General features: G+C 40.5%; 1 protein-coding gene across 3 annotated transcripts in view; it reads right to left on the bottom strand.

Annotated features, from left to right (window-relative positions):
• The window catches only part of LOC117216137 (optomotor-blind protein), a 166,778-nt gene extending 146,577 nt beyond the window's left edge, over positions 1-20,201 (bottom strand). Inside the window, exon 1 of one of the 3 annotated variants that reach the window (XM_033462665.1) lies at positions 17,838-20,201. In XM_033462665.1, the coding sequence (XP_033318556.1) occupies positions 17,838-18,555 (718 nt within the window). In that variant the 5' untranslated portion in view covers positions 18,556-20,201. The remainder of the gene's footprint in view (positions 1-17,837) is intronic. The other 2 variants (XM_033462657.1, XM_033462659.1) reach the window with 2 other exon arrangements.
• Positions 20,202-20,437: the final 236 nt, after the last annotated feature.

Genomic DNA, 20,437 nt, shown 5'->3' with positions numbered 1-20,437 from the left:
CGATCGATACGAGAGAAGGGCAATTGGCTGGAACAGAGATTGCTCTATTGACCCTCGAACGCGTCAGCTCTATTTTTAAGGTGCTGCGTATATGTTGAAAGAATTGCGAAGAAGCGTTCGCGAGCCACTCGCGATTTCCCTCCAAAGGAAGGAAGGAAAAGAGAAGAGAGAAACGAATGTACCTTCCGGCAACTTTCAAACTTCTTGCAACAGAGCAGCCAGAGGGCACGAGAACAGGGGCTGGAAAAAGTAACCAGTAGTTTGAACGGGGGTTGGAAACTGTCAGCCGATCCACCCTCGCCAACTTTAAGCGGCTGTCTTTCATTCTTTATCCCTTGATCTCGTTGATTCTTGAATCTCTGAGTCGTCCCGTGTCGCCGATCGTGTCTCAATTGCCACGATTATTGCAAAATCCTCTTTTCTAAACTGTGGATTCTTTAACAAAGCGGAACGTTGTCTAGTAACTTTGACTTTCTTCAGGTTCTTTTGCCATTGTTGAACAGAGTACGGTGAAATATTCGAGTTGATAGATTTTTTAGTTGATCATGAGTAATATTAATTTTGCTAAGATTCTACCGTGATCTTCGAGATCGAGGTTCAACCTTGAACAAATATGGTGAACAATATATATATATATATATTACACATTGTGTATATTACATATATGTATTGTATATATGAATATGGTGGATATATAATATAGAATCCTCCAATATATTGTACATAGATCTTACGATTTGAACGTGTACTAAAAAAACACTGGACAAGTATCGTGTAAACTAGAAAAAATAACGTTTGAGTAAATAGCGCACACCTCCGAAGGAATTAATTTTAATCTTTTTTTAATAGAACCCACTATTTAATCACGCAATTAGCTAAATGTTTTCAATTACTCATCGCGTTATATCCTATTATAGCAATGTTTGCACAAATCGAAGTTATATTATTATATCGTCTAATTTATCGTTCTATGATAAAAGTAGCATGGAAGTGGACGCGAGATCTTCATAAATTCGTCGGTTCCCTTTCAAGTAAATTAAGAATCAATTACATGCGACACTTAAGATAAGCAAAGAAGATGCGATCGACTTTGAAATTCCTATTAGCGGTATCATCCATTCGCTTAGTTTATCGATATCTTCTTCCCAAATGAGATTACCAGTCCCAATTAAACAGATTGCCGTTTATTTTAGAATTAATAATCGCTACGCTAACACACACACACACACACAAAAGAGAGGAAAAGAAAAAAATCGTTGGCAATTTTTACCAACAAACAATCTGCATGGGAAAGAGAACCTTCTATCCGACCATCGACCGCTTTTTCATGCGAACAATTTCATTATTTACAGCAGCCTATCCTTCGATTCCCAACATGTTTTCTCTACTTCCAACCAATCACGAACTACCTGTTGCACCAGGGGCAAAAAAAGAAAAAAAGAAAATAACCAGCACTTTCGTTCGCAAAAATTTCGTTCGACCTCCGACCGGTTACAAAACTACACTTTGGTCTAAAAAAAAAAAAGAAGGATGTTAACTACCATACAACCTACACTTTTGTTTTATTCTATTCCATTCTATGAAACGATACACCGTCATCTTCTTTGTTCCAACAATTCTACTTTTTGAAAGAGTAGATCGTCGATTATCGTTAGAATGTTAATCACAAAAATATAGGCAATTAGTAACGTATTTATTAAAAATTATATATGTATATTTCTCGATTTAAATGTTCGATTTCAATTAAGAAATTACTATAGAATTTGTTATATAATATATCGTATATATACAAATATAATATGATATAGTCTGTATAATATAGGGAATAATAAAACGCAATAAATTCAGGTAATACGAACATCCGTATTTGAAAATCGTACCATAACTTGTTAACTAGAATTTTCCAGATCAATTGCGCGAGAATGGCTTATTCAAATGGACTCGTCACTTTATTAGTTCGAATAATCGACATTTTATCCTCTTTAAGTACTGTAATTTGCAAATTTTGTTTTCATCGCATTCATCCAACCTCTGATATATCCTATAAATAAATAAATAAATAAATAAATAAAAACAAAGAGAGAGATAAATTGTTAATTACATGTCTACCTAAACGAAAATGATATTTCATTTCCAAACTTTCTGACGTTTCTATTCTTCTTTATTTTTATTCGCCAATAAAATCCCGAAATTATTCATAAAAATTGCAAATTACAGACTTTAAAAGAAAGAATATTCTGAACTTTTTCACCGCTTTTTTTTTTTAATCTTTATTCACCGATGCAATTTTGGCACATCGACATTGCAAATTACTCTACTTCCTTAGAGCAAAGAAAATGATTCTTTCATTAGTCCTGTTTCTCAACTTTTTCAACGTCTCTGTTCTTCTAAATTTTTACATATCAAACCAATTATCAACAAATTACCATCTCCACCAAATCAGCTTAACGATTCGCGTTTACGGAGTTTTCCTTTGCGGTGACTTTTTATCCACGATTTTAAATGAATGTAGGTACTTGACCGAGCCGGCTGCGAATTATCATTCATAACGATGCAAATCACGATTATATTATTTATGACTAATGACGCGGTTAATAGTTAACAACACGGACACGGCTCCCGGTATTTTCTTTCCGTTTCAATCAATTACCGAGCGCGACGGGGAAAAATGCAAACCTGTTGCCACCGTTAATGACTTCATGATTGTTATCATACAAAGTCTGCACGAGCCGATCATTAACTCCATACTGTTTATCTGTCTCGTATACCGTTCCTTCGTGCATCTCGTGTTCTTAATGTTCACCGCCGTTCTCCTTCATACTTTTTACGTACAATGAGCTTCGATTTTGTTATAGTCGAAGGAATAAAAATTAAAGTCGCTATTTGCATTCTAGAATTTTACACAATCGAAATTAATACATCGTTCAATAGACGTGCAAAATGTTAACAACCTTAAAATCGATCGACTCTTTTTAATAACCTTTGATCTTTACCTGTCACTTACCATGCCAAAGACTTTTCTGCTTTTAAGAAAAAATGACAATTACAAAATTTAAGCGACGCCTTTGATTCTTACATATTCGATAAAAAGGGAAAAGTAAAATCTAAAGTCGTGATTTCAATCCCAGCATCATCACTGAAAAACTGGGCAGGTAATCTGGTTGAAAGTAAAAGCATAAAATTTGAAGTTTCAAAGTATAGGAAATTTCATGATATTTCTCGCGTGGTTAAAATTGTTAAAATTCGCAGTGGCCGCATATTACACGCAGAAAGCTTGTACAATTTGCTTGTTGATTTTCTTCCACAAGCTTTGTAACGGAGCAATTGCATCACGATGTTGATATTCCTCTCGGCGCGCAGCGGAAACCTGGTTATTAATAATTTGATAATATTATTTCAGCATAAACGAACGATCCACGCGGTGCAATTAAATTGCATTGTTGTTGCGTCGTCGTTGAAACTCGCCGGCCCCGTGGATATTTCGACGAATTTTCGGCAAAGAGCGCGACAACTTTGGAAAACCAGTACCTTCAACGTTTCGCGTTCGACGCAATTATTCGTGCGTTACCACTCGCCGAGATAATTACTGCTGCTCGTGTGTTTTATATTTTACATGTTAATGACGATGATTCATCGAGGTCGTTGCATGTTTCGATTTCCAAACCACTTGTTGGCTCCAATCATAGATAGACAAAAAGAATCCATATCTTCTTGATTTACGTTTACATTAAAATATTTAATATTTTAGAGTACGCGATAAGGACTGAATATTTTTCTCAACTGAAATTTATATTAAAAGATTCAGTGTCTTAAGACACTGATAATAACGTGATAATAACAAAGTATATATCTTTCTCTACTTAGATTTATAATAAAAAATTCAATACCTTAAGACATGCGATAATAAAGCAATATTTTCCTTGACTTGTATTATTACTCTGAAATAAATTTCAAATTTCACCATCTGAAAATACACGTACGAATTTAGGATTACCATAAATATTTCATATATTTTTCTCGATTTAGATTCATATTAAGAAATTCAATACCTTTTAAAATACGTGATAAAAAGTAATATTACCACAAAGTTAAAAATACTTACTTTTTTCTAACCTAACTTCTCTCACTTCAGAAAATCGCTTCATAAAGAGGTTAAATCAGAGTATAAATACCAATACATATACAGTATTATTATATATATTAAGTATGTGATTACCGTACAAAGCTTCGTTCTTCTTTTGAATCGCTTCAAGTAGAATTCCAGCGATTGAATTTCCAAGGGAGCAATTATCGAGGTAGAACGTCGATTGAACATGGATCAGAAGGAAGGCAGAAACGATTTTCCGGGTGAATCGCGTACAACAGGAAAAATCGAGCGGTCAGTCTCGATAAACGATCGCTCCATTTTTTATCCGGGTGAATTTCACCTGGAAACGTGGACTACAATGCCAGCCGCCATTAATTGCGCCGCTTTCTATCGGTCGTCCGTTTTTATCCTCCCCCCTCCCCCCAAGAGCGGAATACAGGGTGTCTTGAAACGTGCATGGCTCGATTCAACTCGATTTCTTCCACCAGAAATATTGCACAAAATATTTACACACGCACACCCGTTTTGTTAAAAAATCGATTTGTATCTGACACTTCCATTTTGTTTAAAAATCAGCTTCGAAAATAGAATGCATTTATCGACACTCATCATGATATAAAAAGTTCTCTGTACTATTAATCAACTGAAACTACTGACGTTCGTTACCACTTACAGAAAATATCGTAATTCGAAAATATGATAGCACGTAACAATGTTACAAACAAATAAAATTAGATTAACAACAGGACACATTCCTCGATGCTTGTCACGATACAAAAATGTGATCGATTCTTTCGTACGTATATATCGATTTTTTCTATGCGTATTATACTACCAACTTTTTACATATCGATTATACAAAACATGTTATAATTTGAAAGTATTATGACACGATAAATAATAATTCAATTATTAATCGAGCTTATTCTAATGAGATATTAATTGTGATACATGGAAACAAAATTTAATTCTATCGATGGTTGTTATAACGTAAACGATACTATAGATTCTTTAATATATCGATTCTCTTACGTGCGCTACTAGCATTCGTTATCGATTATAGAAAATGTTATAATTCGAAAATATGTATTAATTTATTATTTGTAGTTGATCATTTGAAAATATTCAGAAGAATTAATTCCCAGAAAAAAATGTTACGATAAACCAACGCTTATTATGACACGAAATATTTGATCGATTAATTCTTTGCTATATCGATTCTTCTCTTTACATTATTGACAATCGCAATCGATTATAAGAAGCGTTATAACTCGAAAGTATTATAGCACGACAAACAATAATTCGACGCTTAATCAAACTAATTCTAAAGAAATAGTACCTAGTTTTTAATAGTGATGCTTAAATGATTCGTGGAATGAGAATTTAATCGATATGAAGGAATCGTGAACAAGATACAACTGAACGAAAGTCTTAATTATTAAAGAAAGAAGAAAATACTGTATTTACGAAGAGTTACATTACCTAAGCTTTCTGCACAACAGCTCGCACATTACACAGATAAGTACGCAGTACATTCACTAATTCACCAGTTAACCAAACGAAAACAAACGACCAACAATTTATCAAAGTTCCGCGAACACAACGCTAACCTATCTTATACCTGCTTCGTATACGTCGCGTCTAAACTAAACATCAGTAATTACGAAATCTGCGTAGATGTCTCTGCGGTCGGACGTGTATATCCACCATGGCGCCTATATTCAAATCGAAATCTAATTAAATAAATATTCCATTAAGCTGAAATAACGACCAACTCTGAATATTTTTGCGCAATAATTTACCAACTAACGATATGAGATAATTTACAGATTATAAATTATAAATTAAAAATTGATACACTATGAGTTTTAGTAACTGTTATACTAAAAATTGTTCATCATATTGGTAACAATCATCTATAATATATATTATATTTATTCATTGCCTTTATATATAAATCCATTTTGTAAAATTATAACGCCATTTTACATTTCTTATTTTATAAACTTTCTTTTGCCTGCTAACATGTGCTATGTACATAGCACAAATAATTTCAGAATTTTACGAGCAATAGAATGATTTCAAAATTCGTTTCTAGAAATTTCCCTGTTTATTAGTGTACTTATTATATCCATTATTTCTTATTATCGTAAATACTTGCACTGTTTCAAACACTGATATTGTTTCCTTAAAAGTCGATGGACTTTTCGTGTATAACTCTAAATTCCCAATACGTAACAATGGATTTTAAGACGCTTGAGCTGATATGAGAGAAATTTGAGAACTAAAAAATGGTTGGTAAAGGAGCATAGAAGATTTGTGAGCACAAGAGTTTAGAGTTCGGGCAGAAGCTATATTATAACTTGAATAGTTCTTGAGCAAATTTCGAGTAAACTTTGAGTAAAAATTTGAACAAAATTTGAGAAATTTTGGTAATGTAAAGGATCGAACCGATCGAACGTGTTTTCCTGGAATAATCGACGATTTCGCGACACCCGGTCTGCTTTTCCCGTTTTCTTTGGGCGTTTTCCTCATTCCGGCCGTTTTCTCCGGGACCACGGGTTACGCGGTGAAGTACGTGGCGCGAATTTCGAATGCGGCGAACGTCGGTCATGCCCTTGGCGAGATTAATCGCTGACCGGCTGCGGTCAGTTGGCTAGCAGCCCGGGTAGAAAAGAGGAAGAGGCCGAGAAATGACGGGACAGACGGCCAATAAGAATGACGGATCGCTTGTTCCCAATGACGTATCGGGGAAAAGCGCTACCGTGCAACTTTTCTAATTCTAATGTCTATAAATCGCTTTCTAAATCACTAAACTGATCCTTTCGCAACAAGATTAACGTTAGAAAATTCTTCAAAGATAGATGACGTTACGTGTCAAGATTTATCCATTAAAAAGAGAAGTTGTAGAAATTCTATTTATGTTTTATCGAGGGTAGATTCCGTTTTATTAAAAGAAGAAGTTTCAAAAGATCAGCGGATGTACGATTTATGGATCACTTTCTAACTCTACTGATCCTTTCTCAAGCAGGTTAACAAAATTCTAATTTTCATTGGAACCTTTCATTAGAAAGAAAAGTTTTACAAGTTGTACGAAGATTAAATCGATTCTCGAGTTGCGGTCAAATAAACCGAAGATGGAACAGCGATGTTTCAACGAGATTCTCCGAATGGTTTTGTATTAAAGGAACAAGTTTTAGAAGTTTGACGAATGTACGGTATACAAGTAGCTTCCTACGTCAATTTACCGGTCCTTCTCAAGATGTCAATGTTAGAAAATTCTTCCAAGGTAAACGAATTACGTACAAAAATCCTTTTCGTTACAAATAGAAGTTGTAAAATCAGCTGAGGATTGAGTTCCACTGTATCGAAGATACAAGAGCGATAATCGAAGGAACATTTTTTTTATTGTATGTACAGTAGTCATTGTATAGTAGTTGCATGGACGTATGATCGACTTAGAACGACGTTCGATGGTGTTTGCAGCGAACGAGCGAGTGCTTTGCATTTTCTAGCGCAGTAGCTTAAGTTTAGCGACAAACGATCAATAAAGACTCCGCGGTTTAGGAGCACGCTTCGCGCCTATCGCCTTCGAAACGAGCATCGGGCGGCTCTTCGTCGACGGATATTCTTCGCACGTCTCGAGATACTCGGGCCGAGGGCCGCGCCGGGGAATGCAAACTGACTGCAATTTAAGAGCCGAGGGAAACTGCGAGACGAGAGCGCGAAAATTTCCGCCGTCCATACCTGCCAAAATCGATCCGTCTCCGCTTCTTTCAACCACCATTGTCACATTCTCTTCTATTAAGAATCGTTCAGGCTTTTTCCACTAAGAAGCTTGCAAGCTTTATTAAACGAGGACCACTTGTATAGAATAGTCAGAGTTGAAAGAAATCAATCGATATATTGGTTTTCCATTTAAATGTTTGTAAATGAAATTTCGTATATTTATGGGGAAGAAGAATTGCTATTAATTATAGCTTTTAACCAACATGGCTTCACAATTGAGAGTATCGTTAGCGTGAGTTTCGATTAAATTCCATGACCGCATTTGCACCAATTACCAGAGATTTCAATTGTGCAGAATCTGATCTCACATCCTTGACAATTTCGGCAAATCAACGAATGCGTCTCGAAATATTCGCAAGCTCTCGCAAACCATTTGAATCTGTTCCAAAGACACCGAGATTAAAATTAAAGCGAAGATTAAAATTCGAGATATTCGTTGAGGTGTACAAGATTCGTGTACAATAGCGGCACTAATTTAATTATGAAAAAGCGTGTTGATGCTACATGCTTTACGGTTTCGAGTTTTCGAAACCGTTTAGAATCGCGGAATTCTCAGGCCAGCGTGTTAATTTCTTGAAAGAGTGCGGTTGCTCGATTGGACCTGGTGCGACGAGTACGCAACGAAGACAACACGTGTCGACGGGCTTGGCGAATTAATTCATCGTTGAGGTAAACGAAGGGAATAACTAGCTGAAGCGGATGAGGTGGACGCGTGTAATAACGAGATGTCAGATAAGACATCGAGCGAGGCGAGTCGGCTGAAAATCGCTTCTCTCCGCGCTCCGATTCGCTTGTTCGCGCTGCTAGCGTGACACGCAGCCGCGTGCGACCGATACTCGACGCCGATCGCGCTCTGCACGAGATCCAGATCGCCGGAAATCGGCGCACGTCACGTTGCGCAGCTCGAAGACAGCCTCTTTGTGCGCTCGTCACGTCAAACGTTTGCAACTTCTTTTTGCACAGACTTTTGTTCAACGATCGCGGATGATTGAATCGTTCCTTTTTTGTGGTTTACCCTGACTATTGAATAAAGCTTCTTGCGCTCCTTTTTGGCACTCGAACGTTTGGCCGAATTACGTCAGAATAAAGATCACGTTTCCTTGGTTTGGCACCAAACGTTTTTCCAGAGTTTCGTCCAATGAAAAATAAAAGATCGAATTGTTTCTTCTTTCGTGAATTTTCCTTCCCGCTACCCTTTCCGTTTTAATTTCCCTTACAGCGAATATTTTCATTTCCAGGTTTCGTTTAGTTGAAATGAAAAATGGAATTGTCTGTTCTATCTCTTTAGTTTGCATAATTGACATCGACGCAGTAATTGTAATTTTGCAGTTTGATTATTAGGTTGATCGTGGTTTATTTGTTTAGAAGCGAAGAGTATTTCGATACAGAAAATGATCGAAAGTGAAAGAAAGCAATTCATACACTGTTCGTATTCTTTTTTAACTAGAATTTTTCTTATTTCTAAGGGAAAAGGATCGTGGCTATTCTTCGTTGGAGTTTTGAAATTGCTTTGAAGCAGTCCAACGAAAAGTCGAGGCGATTTCGTGATCAAATATTTATGACGATTAGAACAATTATAGTACATTTGAAATATCTTAGTCGCCATCGTTTATGAATAATTTATTCGTTCAAAAGTAAAATTATTATAATTCTCGACGTTATTCAAAGTCAGAGGACACGCGTGACACTTCAAGGCGCTCGCAGTTTTGCATTGTCGATAGAAACTTCCAAATATTTCTAGCTTCACGTTTTCCAAGAACTCAATTTCTTCGAAAATTGTTCGTTTCTTTTGTACCATTGATTCGCGTTTTCACACTATATACCTTCCACGGACACTTACGAATTGATATAAAAGGAATGTTTCTTCCTAAACAAACTGCGTCAAATCTTCCACTTTCCTTCGCGGTATTCGTCGAAAAAAAAAAGAAAAAAAAAATGGTTCAGTATTTTCCACGAAGAATCACAGAATTTTGCTTACGTACGTTGCATTCAACACACCACTGTCCTTACGAATTAACGATTTTCAAACGCGAACGTTCGAAAAAAATTAGAAATTTGTATATCAAACGACGAACTCCCTCGCGACGTCTAAATCAACGAAGTTGATTCGGCGGCCCTCGTTTTTCAAAACTAACGATCACTACTGTCCCCTAAACCGTTTCCAACGCTCACAGAACTACAAAGTTTCACTATTCTCACGAATCACACTGTCACAATCGCAATTGATAATATCACACCACGAGTGCTCATTTCGTCGCCGAAAAAAATCTGCCAAACGTGTTCATCTTCCTCGAGAAGTTTCACAGGAACAGGCGAACGCATAGCTCAGAACGAAAATCACTAATTGCTGTGGAAGATTGGCGCAGAAAATCGAGCGGATGAACTGCCCGGAAATCATAGTTGTTCGTCGTCAGTTCGCGATCTCAATTTGGCCACCTTGCCTTCGTTATTTCATTGATTTTCCAATGGAATCCGGATCGCTGTTTTTGGCTGGTTCGTTATCGGCTTCTCGATATCCGGAAAAGATACAGCAAAATCCATTTTTCCAACGATATTGCCTGCGCAAGGATTTTTGGAGCAATTTCCAGCGTCCGATTAAACCGGTAGCGGTTGCTGCCTTTATGGTATCATTGCTCGGACGATTTCCAAGTTCTGGAACGAGCAGGAGCAGCTGTTAATCATCCTGTTGAAGCAGAACCACGGGCACAACACTGTGACCCGCGATGGCTATCAACGCCGGATTAATTCACAGTTTCTCCGGCCGAGATTTATGGAGATAGCGATGCTTAATTCCTTGCGGTGCGGCTCTGTTGACAGCTTTTTTATCTATGCTCTGTTCCTGCTAATGGATCTTGAACACCGCGATCGCTCTTTTCTGCCCTCTCTTCGATCATTCGTGTCGTTTGCTTCCATCTATTGTATTTCTTGCATGTCGAAAACTTGAAGATAACTGATAGAATACTTCCGTAATCACGCAGTTGAAATCGCGTCAGAAAATATTTTTGCTAACTTCTCTTTCCAAACAACGTAACACCGACGCTCGAAAATTTCCAGCGCTATTTGAATTTTGCACGAGCACCAATTTTCTCGTATACTTCTTCTACGATAGAACCAAGAATATCGTAATTCCAGCTTTTATCTTTAGACGTAGTTAATAATATAGTTTGATATGAGAGTGATATTACGAATAAAATTGTTATTTACTCGATGAAGTGATTATTTAGTTCTTTCGAAATGCCAACACGTAGCAAACCTTCGAGTCTTTGAACGAGCGTTTCTTTCATATTTGAAGAAGATCGAAAGCTTTAAGAGACAACTGATAGCTGACGAGCAGCTTGTAGCTGCTGAAGTTTTCGACTTGTTCGTGTTAACGAGTGTCGTTTCCTTTTCTTATCCGTCGTTCCTTCGATCACTCGCGGATTGTTCATCCGAGTTGCTCCGTCTTAACAGCTCCGAGAAACACCTGATAATAATCGACGAAGAATTTTCATACTTTTAGCCTCAATTTCTTACTCTCTTTTTTATTTCCTGTGAAAAATTTCCTTTTTAAATGACCTGACTATGGGTTTCTTTTTCATTCGAAGAAACTTTAAAGGACGCTTGATTACTCGCGAACAGCTTTCACCTTTTAAAGCGTATTTTATCGAGTGAACTTTAGGTTGTGTTTCGGGTCCTTTTTCGAAACAAACTGAATTTGTTTCTTTCAACTGGGAAGATCTGCTAACGTAAAGGGGGAATTAGATCTTTCTGACGAATAAAACGAATAAAATTTCTCTGATGGCGACGACTACAATGCGCCAGCCGCTTAACAACATGGCCGACATTGCGCCAAAGAAACGCGCCAAGAATTCTTTGCGCTCCTCAGCTCCGTCTGCTACGTTCGACGCCGGGAAAACAGAAGAAATCCTGAAACTACACGGAGTAGCTTTTCAAAGTGTTCTGCATACTACGAACGCGACACCACGTTGATTAGAATCGCCAAACCACCATTGCATTCTCGCATAGTCCAAGGTCCAAATTACCGATCAAAGATTCGAAATCGTTTTCAAAAATAAAATCTATATTGATACAATATCTTACGTTTAAGCTACACTGACATCTTTTGCCAATTGTATCCTGAATTCGACGACATCGTATTACCAAACAGCGAAATTCCAAGTCGATCGATTTTCTCCACTAATTTCTATTGAAAATTTGTTTGAATTCGTAAATTCTACTCAATTCTTAGGTTTCGTAAAGTAGCAATTTCAAACATTGGCTCGATACGATCGTCAGACCTCGAAAATAATTGTATCCTCGTAAAATTCCTATGAAACATCATTCGCAGAATTAATTCGCGCGGAAAACAGTGTCTTTACAAAAGTCGACATTTACAATGAGAATCCGGATCGAATTATCAGGGAATTTAATAAAATATTAGTGAAAAGGATCACTTTGTAATTCGGATGGTCGTCCGCGATAAGCCAGAGGATTTAAAGGCGAAGAATAATTACGGGGCGTTAATTAGCCGGGTTTTGCCGCGTCGGACGGCGACCAGACGGGTGTTCGCGAACAAAAGCACCACTTTTCCAGACTTTTCCCGTCGGACGCGTTGCGTAAGACGCGCGACATGTGGAAACCGAGCGCACTTCCGGTTCAGGATGGCACAGCGCCAGGACACAACCGGCGAGACGCGAGAACTTTGTCTCGGAGCTTGCGGAACTTCAGAATTCCTCCTCCCCCACCCTCTTTTTTTTTCTCATCGCCCAGAGATTTCTGATTAACCTGAAAAATACGAACTTTGATTTTCTCATTGTCGTACGATATTCTAAATCATAGTGTGCACTAATATTAGTTGAGTTATCGGACATCGTAACGTTGCTAGTAAATTTTGAGGAGCCTTCGAACTATTTCGAATTTGTTAAATAATCTGTAAACGAGTAAAATAGAAGTGGAAAAATGTGAGTTTCCGTTTCGTACGAGCAGAAAGTGGAAGATATTTTTAAATAGCTTTAGGACACACGGATATTTTTGTTAATTTCGTGTGATAAAAGGTCGTTTCAAACAAGTGATTTATGGAAGACAATTGATGATGGTGAATTTGAAGTATGACAGAGGGCAGCTTGAGCTTCCATTTTGTATTCAGCTGACACCTGACGCTCACAATACACGTTTGTTTTAATTCCACTAAATTATTATATTTACGACAAGTTGATTAATTCTCATCTTCCTCGGCAGAATTCCTTCAAACGATCATTGTTCCTTAACTGTCAAATAAGTTTCTTACGAACGACGGATTCAATGTACGTTCTGTTTTAAATTGGAATAAGCAAGAACAGGAGACCGTAATCAAAAGACTAAGACTATCGTTGATCGACTTTGAATCGACCGAGGAAAAACTTCGACTTTGGTTTATTTCTGCAATTTGGGGGATCGGCGAATTTTTCCGCAACTTTAACTCGCTGCTGCGTCGAGTTTCCGCTTTAATTTTATTTTAATTACCAGCTGGCACGAAGACGCTCGAACTAGTAATCGAGGCGTAACGAATTTTCATTTCCTTTGCTTCTCCTTCGTTTGATTAATACATTTGTCTTCGATTTTTGAACGCCAGTCGATGATGGAAAAAATGACACTTTCAAAGTGAATCTGCGTAAAAGCATCTTGCTAAGAAGCAAGCAAACACTTTGCCAAAAAATTGTTGTGTTATTTTTTCACGTAAAATCAAGAATTGTTTACTTGAAAAATACCTAGCAAATTCTACGTCATCAAATTAAAACATGTACATTGATCATATTCCAAAACGAGTTATTAAAATTCTTTCTCTATTAGCGTAACAATACACCAAACAATTCACTTCTCCTTAAAAGTTGTTCTTACTTATTCGCGAGAAAAATCATTCTCACATTGTTTCGTGAAAACAGACACGTAAAACGATACAATTTCCATTTAACCAAATTTTTCCCCCGTATCTGTCACTGGTCTATAACAAATCTCTGCAAAATTCTCTGCGCATCAATTTTTCTTCGTCTTCCAAACGAATTATTCTCGCTCGTCTTTGATAAACCTGCACGAAATTCTCCTCACAGCAATCATTTTGCGTTTGCCAAACAGACCAGTTTCACTGTGTAATAATAAACGATATAACGTAAGAGGAAAACATCGAAACGGCAAACCATGTAAAAGCACGTAATCTCTGAACGAAACTCGGTAACAACGTCGTCTGATTAAAGTGACAGGCGGCGAGGCAAGAATACGGTTAACAAAGCGAACGAACGTGAAACGTCGCTGCAGCCAACAAATGTATCCGCGGCGTGGATGAATAAGCGATGAAACGGTTGCATCGCGTGGCAGACGTCCGTCTCTCTCGATCTTCGATCAATCGTTGGAGAACCAGCAACGTCCAAACGATCAGAACCGAGAAATATTCCGATTTCTGCGATCAGTGATACGCGAAAAGCGGAGAAAGTGAGCGGCTCGGGTGAATTCCGCGCCGAAATCGCGGCGGTTTGCGCAAACCGCGCGCAACAAGTTCGACGCTGTCGCTCGTAAAACAAACCAGAGCCACGGTAATTAAATGCCTGTCGATTTTTCCGCGGTTGTTGCTGGTATTTCGGCGAGCATAAGGGAATCGTGCGACATGTATAGATTGGCGGATTTTTATGGACATAATTTAAAGCATGAAATCTAAATGGAGATTCGTTTTAACAAATAAAAATCGCAACGAGTATTATACTTTCTAGCGTATTCTATTCGACTGTATTCTTTCTGCTTTTTCCACCATTAAATTTCCTATAAATGCGCGAAAATCCGCAATCCAGTCGTGTATTTTTTCCACACGAATTTCCTCGGTTTTTCGATAAAGCTTTTTCGATTTCTTGCCGGAGTCCTTCGATGTTCCGCGCGTAACGATGAATTTCGTGCAGTCTCAGTCGGTTCGAGAAACGAAAGATGATTTATGGATGAACGTAGGAAATTTGTATGGCCGAGAAAGGATTTTAGAATTTGAGAAGGAGGTATATTTTGATCGAATATATCGAAGGCTTGTTTGGTTGGAAACAATTTCGAAATTTAAGAAGCGACGGTGTATCAGTTTGAAGTAGAATCTTTAGACGAACGCACTGAGAGTTTAGTTTGGCTAAAATAATCTGAACATTCGGGCAGTGAACTTGAGAATAGAATTTTGTGTCGGATTTTTCAATTTGAAAAGGACCTGTGTTTAAATTTCAGCGTTTGCAAACCGCATTGAAAGCTTATCCCGAACAATATTATTTTCCAGTCTGACAGATGATTCACCTAAATGCGAGAATAGAAGTTTCACACGGAGGAATTAATTTGTCCAACGCAATTTTGGAACCGAGAAAACGGTTGTGTTTAAATTCGAGAATAGAAGATTCTGTGAAACGCGTTGCAAGCTTTTTTAAGGAGAGAAGATTCACTTCGGTGAATCGCAATTTGATTTCTTTGCGAATTTCGAATTTTAAACTACGATTATTATGAACTGCAGGCTCGTATGAAAGTTTTATGGAAAGTTTCTCGGAACTTGTGGAGTTTCTTGCCGTATGAATCTCAAAATTGCCAACTTTGGCGCTCGAACAATGCTTTCTGTCAGATCTCTTCACACACTAATACTAAACTTCGAATATTTCTCAGAAACCTACGAAAACGAAAGCAAGCCGCCTGTACAGCGAATTCTGCATTTTCTTCCCAACTTACCAAAAAACTAACTGCTCTTGTCGACTGAAACTTTACCGACAGAATCAAACAGAAACTCATCCACGTCTCATTTTGCAACTCGCGTGGCATGTTCGCGACCGATTCAAGAAATTCCACCGCATAGTTAGATCGAATTTCAAGTTTGAGCAACTTGCTCGCTGAATTCTAGCCGCGAGACTAGTATTCGAAACTATTCTTAAGGAGATTCTAGCATTCGCGTGTTGTCGTCCAGTGAAACGAAAATCTCGTACTCGTCGCTACTTGAACCCCGAATTAAACACTCGCTGCCACTGTGTTTTAACGTCTCAATTTAGATTCTACCGGTAGCCAGAAGCAAGATCTACGAGGTGTATTTGTCGCAACATCTGATTCATCCGATCAACGTGTCTTTTTGCGCTCGAACACGATGTTTATCAGATTCTACGATTCGCTTATCAACGAAACAACCTGTTCTCGCGTTGGACATGTCGAAAGATTCTCAATTGGAAGCTAAAATACGTTTAGCCGAGAGATTGACGCGTGATCCATGTTTTTCGTCCGTTTGTTTTAATAGTTTTTTGTTGTATAATTACTTGTGTGAATGGTTACCGAGGATCTGATCAGATCCAGGCACTTTGTGTAAGCTGTGTTTGTATAAGATGTTGCTTGTTTCGCAAAACGATTAACCAGCAGCGGATGAACACGATGTTGCGTTAAATGGCGATCTGCCGCGAAGAATGAAACGTTTACTCTTCGATTTTGTCGAAGATAAACGTACTTATGTAGATGGCTTAGCAATGATTCGTGCGTTGTTAACGAAATTACGATTTTATTTGGTATTGTTTCATAAAAGTAGGTTCCTCCTTATCTATCTGTAGCCTGTATTATATCGGGAATATTGTAAAATAAATCTAAAGGTTGTACAGTATACTAATTTAGTACTGTACTTTAGAAAATTAAATTTTCTTTCAAAAACTTGTTTATTATATAGTAGCAACTGTGCGTATGATTCGCAAGATGTTCGCAAATTAACAGTTCCATCTATCATTCGTTCTCTTTTCCACGTATTTGGACTTCCAGGAAAGACTTATCGTACTCTATCAAACCTAAAACACAGAGAACTTGGAACACAAGTTGTACGGTTTAAAGAAACTAACGATTCTGTTCTGTAGTTTCTTGCAGAGAAGACTTCATCCTTTTGTATCGACTCAAAATTCTTATTTGGACCAAGTTTTGTGTAATATTAATAATCTAACGATTGCATATAACACATTTTTCATGTAACACCTATTGTCATTTCAAAAAAGACACCGACCTTCCTGTTTCAACTAACCTTTTCACTTATCATATTCGAAACTCTAAGCGCGACTTGTACGACATTAACAAGCTATTGTCACCTGCTGTCTATTATTTTCTTCCGAACAAGACTATTGATTTAAAATATCTACGTGTTACACTCAGAACTTGAAACATTAACAAACTCTTTACATCCGTTGTGTTTCAGAAAATATCCTAACCTTCTCTATCGACTTAGAACGTTTAATTATTTCTGGAAAAATTCCAAGAAGTTTCAAAGAATGAATTTTTGTCGAATCTACTGTCTTCTAAAAGATACTCCGATCTTAAAATCAAGCACATTTCCTACAACGTTGACAAATCAGACATTTCTCTCTTCTTGCAGAAGAGACTTCAACCTTCCTCTGTCAACATAAAACATATTGTTGTACTGACAACTTGAAGCATAATTCCTACGATATTAACAAACTCTTGCCACCTACTGTCTTCTAGAAAATAATCTAACCTTCTTTATCAACTGAAAACCTTTAGTCATCGAACTGAAGTTCAACGCGAACAAACAAAATTAATTCCTGCAACTTTAACAAACTCCTCCCACCTACTGTTCTCCAGAAAATATTCCAACCTTCTTCATCAACTTCGAACCCTCACCTACTCCATCGAAGTACAACATCACCAAAGCAAATTTTCCTCCTTTTCTCTAACAACCGAAACATCTATTTGTTACACTGCGTTACACCTAAAGCTGTATCAATTGCACTGCAACCTACGAATCCTAAAACCGTGCACCTAAACCTGCAAGATTTACACATTCCACGTGATTTACATCTTCCACGTCGTCGCTACTTCCTTCCGAGCCTCGGATCACTTCTTATCGCTCGTATTACACCGAAAGCTCGGCTACGTGTAATCACAAAGCTTGATCCTGGCCGAATCACGAGACACTGTAGCTTTGGAAACCGGGAAACCGAGTGTAATCTGTCATATGTCTCACCTGGCGGCGTGATGCCGTGAGGATTGAGATGCGGATGATGATGCGGGCTGCTGAGGATTCCTTTTCCCTGTAGATGATGCGCCGTCGGTCCAGGCGAACTCGTGGCTGGCAGATGCGCCGCCGGATTGTAGAATCCAGCGGCGGCCAGGGCGGCAGCGCTGAAGTAGCTGGCCGCTGCCACCGCCGAGGACGGATGCGACAATTCCCTCTGGCTTGGCAACGGGGGCGGCGTTTCCGGCGCGGCGGCCGGGCTTCCCGGTCCTCCGGGTGGCGGTGACGCGCTTCCCTGGGACGACGAGCCACCCAAAATCGGCGGATGTGTCGTCGCAGCGGTCAACAACGACGAGACGCTGAAGTCCGTCGGTCGCGGGGCGGCCGGCGCCGGCAGGTGGCCGCCGGATATGTGTCCGTTCGGGTTGCTGGACGGCGTGCCAGCGATCGAGGTCGCGAAGGCCGAGTGCTGATTCAGAGCCGTCGCTGACGCGGGGTACGCCATCCCAGGCCCCCCCGCCTCGGCCCTCGGCCCCGTGTTTGCACCCTCGACCACGTTAGCCTCCAATTCTCTGCGTCTACGTCGTTGACCCTCGATGTCCTTCGCGGAGGAGTCCACCTCCTCCTCCACCACCTCCTCGAGCCGTGATCGCTGCTGTAGCGCGGAGGGTTGCGGAGTGCTGGCGCAGTGGGTACCCCTGCACGCTGTGTCTTGTTCGAATCTCATCGAGACGGGCGGGTCTGCCGAGTCGCGCGAGATTCCTCTTCGAGTGACTCAAACCGGAGAACGGCGTCTTTTTATACTCTTCCTTCCTTTCTTTTTCTTATTTCTGACGTTTGTATCGATCTCGGATTTTACACTTAAACAATCGGATTTCAAACACGCACAATAACACAGATACACTTGGCAATGTTGGTGGAAAATCTTGGCGATTGGTTTTACACTTGGTTGCGGGTGGATTTCACTGAACCTCGCGATGCCTCGTTGTCGACCGTCGTGTATGTCTCTGGTGGTCGATTCTTCGGCATGCTCGAGTTTGTCGAGGGTTTAGGAGCAACGTGTTCGAGGTGTTCAGGAGCGTAGGCCGAGGTCCTCGCTGCGTTGTCGTCGCGCCCGCTGCGAGCTCCCCACGAAGTCCGTCGCGAGTCGTCCTCTCGACATCGTACGTCTCGTGGACCTTGCGCGTACTCGCGATTCCTCGTTATCTTCGAAGCGCCGCCAAGGCTTCGATCCACCACCAAAAAATTTCTCCAAGACGTATCAAGTCCCGTGCTGTCTGTGGAACTTTGTATCCGGGGATCTCAAAGAAACACGACGAAGCACACTTTCTCGATTCACCCGAGGAAAGATCTTCCTGTAGAATCGGCGGTGGCGCTTAGACAGAGTCACACCGTAAGCCAGAACACCGATTGCTCGGACAAGTACCACTATACGTGCACGTCGAGGACGTGTTAAATCCTTGTGTCGTTCACTGTTCACTGACTCACTGTGTCGTCCACCGATGTCCACTCGAGGCCAGTTCCGCAGAGCACTCACTTCCTCGACACGAATATCAACCGCGTTCGAACGAGGCGAGACAGACACGGCGAGACGCGACGCGAGCACGCGACCAATAGGGTGGAAACCTGCTTCTCGTCGTTGTCTTCGCGAACAGTGCCGGGAAGAGCGGAACGACACGAACGAGTCGGGTCGGAGCAGCGTCCGACGGCCGGACGACACAGGCCGGGGACGAGGACAGTTCGGACTAGCTTCCGATATCCTTACGCGAAAACGTAAGGCAAGAGAGACAAAAAGGCGAAGAGAGAAGAGAGAGGGCTCTCTAAACGAGACACGGTGATCGGGTGCTGTGCGCGCTGGTCGCCTCGGTCGGGGCTGGAGAGCGGACGAAAGGTGTTACTTGGGTGGCGCCGCGATGGTCACTGAGCAGCGCTAGGATTGACACCTCCTCTGGGGGCTCACCCCCACACCTCCCGCGGAGGTGTTGGTGTGCTAAAGTCCTCGTCCGGATTCAGGGCGTGTGTACGCGCGCGTCTACGTGAAGACGGGGGGCGGCCGCGTGTGCGTGTGTACAGACGGAACGGAGTGTGCCTGCGCCGCCGAACGGACGCGGGAGGCGTGAATGCTGGAGGGCAGCGACGCGAAGACTGAGACGGTGCAGGGGCTCCTCCTCCCTTCCCCTTAGACCGTTCGTGCAGCCGCCTAGTGGGGGAACCTGCCACGACAACCTAGCCGAAGCACGATGCACTACCGCGTGGAACGAGAACGGGACTACTAACCGGGTCGCGTGAACAACGAGGAGAGAGAGCTGTCTACCAAAACCCCACCACTTCTTCGAACGGGCGATAATGAGCGCTCGTAGTTCGGATTGGCGTTCCGGCGCCAATCCGAGCGGCGTTGCTCTCGACGCCTTTTCCGACGTTCCCTGTTTCCCTTCAGCGAACGATGCTTCTCTCTCTCTCTGTTTCGTTATCCCCACCATGCACGGATTCTACACACAACGCTCCGGACGTTCTTCCCTCGACTCTCTCTCTCTCTCTTTCTCGCGCGCGCGCACGGCCCCCACCACCGCGCGTTTAAGGGTGTTAACCGCGAGTACGCCCATTAACAC

Source organism: Bombus bifarius, unplaced genomic scaffold (assembly GCF_011952205.1).
Source record: "Bombus bifarius isolate JDL3187 unplaced genomic scaffold, Bbif_JDL3187 scf7180000007973, whole genome shotgun sequence".
NCBI classification, from domain to species: domain Eukaryota; kingdom Metazoa; phylum Arthropoda; class Insecta; order Hymenoptera; family Apidae; genus Bombus; species Bombus bifarius.
Note: the sequence above shows the minus strand (reverse complement) of the source record. Positions and strands in the feature narration are given on the sequence as shown.